The sequence below is a fragment of the Portunus trituberculatus genome, chromosome 27, assembly GCF_017591435.1.
Source record: "Portunus trituberculatus isolate SZX2019 chromosome 27, ASM1759143v1, whole genome shotgun sequence".
NCBI lineage: Eukaryota > Metazoa > Arthropoda > Malacostraca > Decapoda > Portunidae > Portunus > Portunus trituberculatus.
In genome coordinates, this window is record NC_059281.1 from 13,456,784 (window position 1) to 13,462,970 (window position 6,187).

At 41.3% G+C, this 6,187-nt stretch overlaps 1 protein-coding gene across 1 annotated transcript; it reads left to right on the top strand.

Annotated features, from left to right (window-relative positions):
* Positions 1-1,335: 1,335 nt before the first annotated feature.
* Positions 1,336-6,123, top strand: LOC123509671 (GTP-binding protein Rheb homolog). Its single transcript, XM_045264137.1, has 5 exons — positions 1,336-1,716; positions 2,726-2,817; positions 3,227-3,414; positions 4,549-4,678; positions 5,263-6,123. The coding sequence occupies exons 1-5, from the start codon at positions 1,668-1,670 to the stop codon at positions 5,350-5,352; spliced, it is 549 nt and encodes a 182-aa protein (XP_045120072.1). The 5' UTR covers positions 1,336-1,667; the 3' UTR covers positions 5,353-6,123.
* Positions 6,124-6,187: the final 64 nt, after the last annotated feature.

The window sequence follows — 6,187 nt, forward strand, 5'->3', positions numbered from 1 at the left end:
ACCACTAGTCTGTTATAATTACTACTACTACTACTAGTTAGGCCTTCTACTGCATACTACTACTACTACTACTACTACCATGGTACAATAAAGTTATTGTACCATGACTACTATTACTACTACTACTACTACTACTACTACTACTACTACCTAAAACAAATAATAATAGTAGTAGTAGTAGTAGTAGTAGTAGTAGTAGTAGTAGTAGTAGTAGTAGTAGTAATAATAATAATAATAATAATAATAATAATAATAATAATAATAATGATAATACTTGCACCAAACACGCACACACAGACACACACACACACACAAAAAAAAAACAAATACAATTAAGTAAAAATTTAAAACTAAGAATAAGTAATGTGCCTATAGAAATGAAGGACATAATGAACACATATATATGACACATTGAAAGATTAGAAAAAATAACTGAAAACTTAACAAACCCAACAAATTCATGATATTATTCCCTCTGCCAACCACCATTGGCAGAAGGGAGAGATGAAAACTGAAAACTGGGAGCAGCCAAAGAAGAAATAAATGAATAAAAGATAAAAAGCAGATATATGTACAACCAACCGAGATCAAATGAAACAATTAATGGAACAAAAAGCAAACAAATTCAAGGTGTTCACTCTCCTAAGCAACAGGGAGAGATGAAAACTGAAAACTGGGAGCGGCTTAGGTGAGAGCTAGAATGAAATAAAAAACGCAAAAATAGTGATTACTTGACTGATTGATACATTATTGTTGTATTAATAATGAAATACAACGAAGGAGGGGGATGGACCTTGCCACTAACCCCCTGGGCAAAGACTTAAGGTTAAAGTATAAAAATATATATAAATAGCCATATATGTAGCCCACTGAAATCAAACTGGACTATTAAACAAACAAAAAACAATAAAAGCATGGTGTTCCGTCTGTCAATCACCACTGGCAGCAGGGGAGAGATGAAAACTAAAATCTGGGAGCGGCTATAAGTCTGGGAGAGGGAGAGAGAGGAAGAAAGAAAAAGGAAAAAATGGCAAAACAGCTATATGCAACCTACTGAGATCAAATAAAACAATTAACTGAATAAAAAGCATCAAAAGTGTGGTGTTCCCTCTGCTGAGCAACACTGGCAGCAGGGATATATGAAAAACTGAAAACTGGGAGCGGCTATAAGAATATGGGAGAGGGGAAGATTGAGATAGAAAGGAATAAGAAAAATAGCGAAACAGCCATATACTCAACCAACACAGACCAGCTAAAACAATTAACTGAACAAAAAGTATCAAAAGCATGGTGTTCTCTGTTGTTAACCACCATTGGCAGCAGGGAGATGTGAAAACTGAAAACTGGGAGCGGCAGAGGAAGAAAGAAAGAAAGAAAAGAAAAAATAGCGAAACATCCATAAATTCAACCTACACGGACCAAATAAAACAATTAAATGAAGAAAAAGCATTAAATTCATTGTGTTCCCTCAGCTCAGCAACATTGGCAGCAGGGAGAGGTGAAAACCGTGCGCGGGTAGACAGCTGTGGCAGAGTAGTGACGCCATCACCTGCACCAAAACAAACCCGCACCTTCACCTGTGTTTCCCGCTCCCCGAGGCGCACTCAGGACCCCCAGGTGTGCTGCTCGCGACTCGTATGGACCACTGACCACGCCCCTACACAGCCATGCCTCCTAAGGATAGAAAAGTGGCCGTCATGGGCTACAGAAGTGTTGGTAAGTGCAGCCGTCCAGAATCAGGCATGTACATTTATCACTTCCATTACGTATCACTCCCCGGGATGAGTTTTTTTTAGGGTGTTTCTTTCTCTCTCAATGTACGTGGTCTTCTATAGGTTCTTTGCTACGTGGGTGTGGTTTTTGTAGTGGGTGTTATGGGTGGGACTAATAACATACGTAGCTACTTGTCTCATTCTTGTACATTACTGTTGTCCTTTAGACGGGAAAAATAGATTGACAAAAAATATCCTTGAGAATTGCATGTGTTAACAGTTACATAATGACGCCGTTTGGTGGTGTGTGTTAGTCTGGAAGGAATGACATGCCTGGCAAAACTAACAAGCTGTGCCACGCGAGTTTATCAGCTGAATGGAGCAGAAATGCTTTGTTTGGGCACCAAGAAAGATGTCTGATGCTGAAGGTCACACCCTATAACGCCATGGGGGATACAACACGCAAAAAACCTGCTCAAATTTCCAGTATCTATCCTTTGTTAGGCTGGGTGTGTTTCAAGGTTAATATTGGGCAAGTTTGAATAAGTATCAGCTTGAGTACAGGTGGAGATAAGGCGGATTGGGTGATAAGAAATGATTGCATCTTCTCACTAAGTCTTTTTTATCATACATAAATATATTTTGGTGCTATTTATGTCACAATGAAAGAACAATTATACTCAGCACAAAATAATCAAGACAGTACTTTTTGTCTTTTATTTATTTATTTATTTCATGCAAGCAAAGAAGATGAAAATTAACCCTAACCAAGGTTGGAACACATGAAGTGAATGGAGGATTCATGTAGTTTTTGCAAAGATTTATCATAGCCTGTAGAAACCTGCAGCCTCCAGAAAGTTCAGATAATCTACCTAACAAAAATATTATGTACAAGAAATTCAAACAAACACCATAAAACTATATTATTGAGAAATTGCTCTCATAACAACCCAACGTAACACTAATCCGTCTTTCAACCTCCCAGCATGACCTAACATAACGTCTCCCTGCAGGAAAGTCATCCCTGTGCATCCAGTTTGTTGATGGCCAATTTGTGGACAGCTATGACCCCACCATTGAAAACACCTTTACCAAGAAACTCAAGGTAAGCACCTCTCTTTGTTCATCCTTTGCACCTTAAGGCCTGGTGTGGTATCAGCTTTGTTCATTCATGCCTGTCTACAAGTGTCAGATGTAATAGCCTCCTTCACTGTGCTAATTCTGATAGATAGAAAAGAATTGGTGCTTTGATGTGCTTACCTCACCAGCACAAACATATGCATCTAGACAGAATGGCACCTTGTTCTGCTATGGTGTTTTTTTTTTTTTTTTTTTTTTTTTTTTAATATCCTTAATTCTGAAAAGCAATAAGTTTTAAAAGCAGAATATTTTTTACATGAATACTGTCAATGCTAAGAAATGCACCATTTTTATTCTGAAAAAAAAGGGGTTTCAAATGAGTGTAAATGTAAACCAATGATGTACTTGAGTGTGGCGTGGCATTGTCTTACCAGGTGAGGGGACAGGAGTACGGCCTGGAGCTGGTGGACACTGCTGGCCAGGATGAGTACAGCATTTTCCCCGCCCAGTACTCCATGAACATCCATGGCTACGTCCTGGTGTACTCCATCACGTCAGAGAAGTCCTTTGAGGTGGCCCAGGTCATCTATGATAAGATTCTCGACATGATGGGCAAAGTCACGTGAGTTTTTAGGCACACACACACACACACACACACACACACACACACACACACACACACACACACACACACACACACACACACACACACACACACCGCGTAGTGTAGTGGTTAGTACACTCGACTTACAATCGAGAGGGCTGGGTTCAAGTCCCAGGAAGCGGTGAGGCAAATGGGCAATCCTCTTAATGTGTGGCCCCTGTTCACCTAGCAGTAAATAGGTACGAGATGTAACTCGAGGGGTTGTGGCCTCGCTTTCCCGGTGTATGGAGAGTGTTGTGGTCTCAGTCCTACCCAAGATCGGTCTACGAGCTCTGAGCTCGCTCTGTAATGGGGAAGACTGGCTGGGTGACCAACAAGCGACCGAGGTGAATTACACACACTGCGTAGTGCAGTGGTTAGCATACTCAGCTCACAATTGAAGAGGCCTGGGCTTGAACCTTGGGTGTAGTAAGGCAAATGGGCAAGCCTCTTAGTGTGTAGCCTCTGTTCACATAGCAGCAAGTAGGTATGGGATGTAATTTGAGGGCTTGTGGCCTCGCTTTCCCGGTGTGTGGTGTGTTGTGATCTCAGTCCTACCTGAAGATTGGTCTAGGAGCTCTGAGCTTGCTCCGTAATGGGGAAAACTGGCTGGGTGACCAGGAGGTGACCGTGGTGAATTACACACACACACACACACACACACACACACACACACACACACACACACACACACACACACACACACACACACACACCGCATAGTGTAGTGGTTAGCACGCTCGACTCACAATCGAGAGGCCTGGAAAGCGGCGAGGCAAATGGGCAAGCCTCTTAATGTGTGGCCCCTGTTCACCTAGCAGTAAATAGTTACGGGATGTAACTCGAGTGATTGTGGCATCGCTTTCCTGGTGTGTGTTGTGTGTGATGTGGTCTCAGTCCTACCCGAAGATCAGCCTATGAGCTCTGAGCTCACTCCCCGAGGTTAACACATACACACACACACACACACTTTTCTTGTTGATAAAATTAGATATAGAAAACTCACTTTTTTTAGCATATATATATTGTAGTTAACCTGTATGAACATTTAGGCATGTGCAACAGTGTTCACTGTATATTTTCCATTCAATAACTTGGCTTGCCCATTCCCAGAGTTCCTGTGGTGTTGGTGGGCAACAAGAATGATTTGCATTTGGAGCGTGTGGTGAGCACCGACCAGGGACGTCGTCTGGCTGACAACTGGAAGGCAGCATTTCTCGAGACGAGTGCCAAAGAACATGAGGTGAGTCGTGCTGACAAATTCTTGTGACTTTTGTACCAGTGTGCAATGAAGTGATCTTGAAGGTCCTCTGATATATAGGCTGATGCTGACAGCTGCTGGAAACCATGCAGTCTGTGCTCAGGTTCCTTATCTCACAGGTGCAGGTGTGTATGGAAGCTTAGAATATTGATGATAATAATTATTCATAAATCAAATTGCTTTAAGGTCCAATGAAAATAATTGGTAGAGATCATATAGCAAAATTATTAATGAGTATATTGGTCAGATATTTAGTTTGCTTCCCTTGATGTTCTATTTACTCTTGCAAATCTCGAGAAGCATTTTCCCATTTTAACCCACCTAGTAGAAAGTATTCTTACAGCTGGTAATGCATATGTATTCAATGAAGTCATTAAATTTTATGAATTTAGTGTTTGTCACTTTATTGGTTCAGTTGATGATTTGGCATAGCAAGACTGGCAACAAGGAGAGCTCCACTTTCAGTGTGTCACCCCAGGCAGAGCAATCTTTCCATCTTCAGGGTGTAGGTTTGGTGTTTATTCTTTGCAGTAAGAGAAATCCTCAGCTTGCCTCTTTTTTTGCAGGCAGTGAATGACATCTTTACTCGAGCCATCCTGGAGATTGAGAGGGCTGATGGGAACCTGCCCCCAGGAAATGGCTGCCATATTTCATGAAGACTCTGTGATATAGCCAGAACCTTTATTGCCACCATCTTCCTGATCACTGATTTGGATTTAGAAAACAAGACTTTGTACAGGGGTGTCTCTCTTCATGGGCCACAGGACCCAGGAAATTGTGTTTTCTTCTGTTGTATCATTTCTTCATGGCCTTGCCTGTTGTGAGTATGAGCCAGCCCACTGGTTCCATGCAGGCCCGTCCTTGTCAGTTACAGGTGCAGGTCAATACTGAGGCCAGTGGGTGTGGCTCGCAATTCAAGGCTCAGGTATATACATAGAGAAAAAATATTAGGTGGATCTATGTTAGGGATCACAGCTCATCCACTGCCTTAGATGGTGGAATTTATACACTAAAGCCTGTTTGGATCTGGCTTTGAGAAATTGAAAGACAAAGTGTGTGTGATTTGGAAATTATAGTAATCAAATGCCTAGTTTATGTTCGTTGCCATTGCAATGCAAGAGAGGGAGCTGTTTCTTTCAACTCCATGTGGTTAGGAAAAGTTGTATCACTTAACTTTATTCTTCTTTAAATTGTTGGTCACAATTTCAGAAGAAACCTTAAAGAGCCGTCAGTATGCTGGGTACAATGTTGACCATATTGGAATTCCACTTAAATATGTAGAAAATAGTACACATGTGGGGATGGCATTGTTAATTAATAGCTTACATCTTAAGTAAGTGAGGAAGACTACACGTTGTGGAAGCTGAGCTAACGGTGAAATAGCTAAGCTTATATAATGTAAGGCAATAAATTCATAGAAAAAGTAACATGTGCATCTCAATCTTGTCCATAGCATGGCGAATGTGTCCAGCACCACCACTGGCAGTCTGT

Bases quoted from the DNA above. Each gene is read 5' to 3' on its own strand.
- LOC123509671 (XM_045264137.1), top strand. From the start codon at position 1,668: ATGCCTCCTAAGGATAGAAAAGTGGCCGTCATGGGCTACAGAAGTGTT. The intron at 1,717-2,725 runs GTAAGTGCAGCC...GTCTCCCTGCAG, and splicing joins CATGGGCTACAGAAGTGTTG to GAAAGTCATCCCTGTGCATC. The intron at 2,818-3,226 runs GTAAGCACCTCT...TTGTCTTACCAG, and splicing joins CCTTTACCAAGAAACTCAAG to GTGAGGGGACAGGAGTACGG.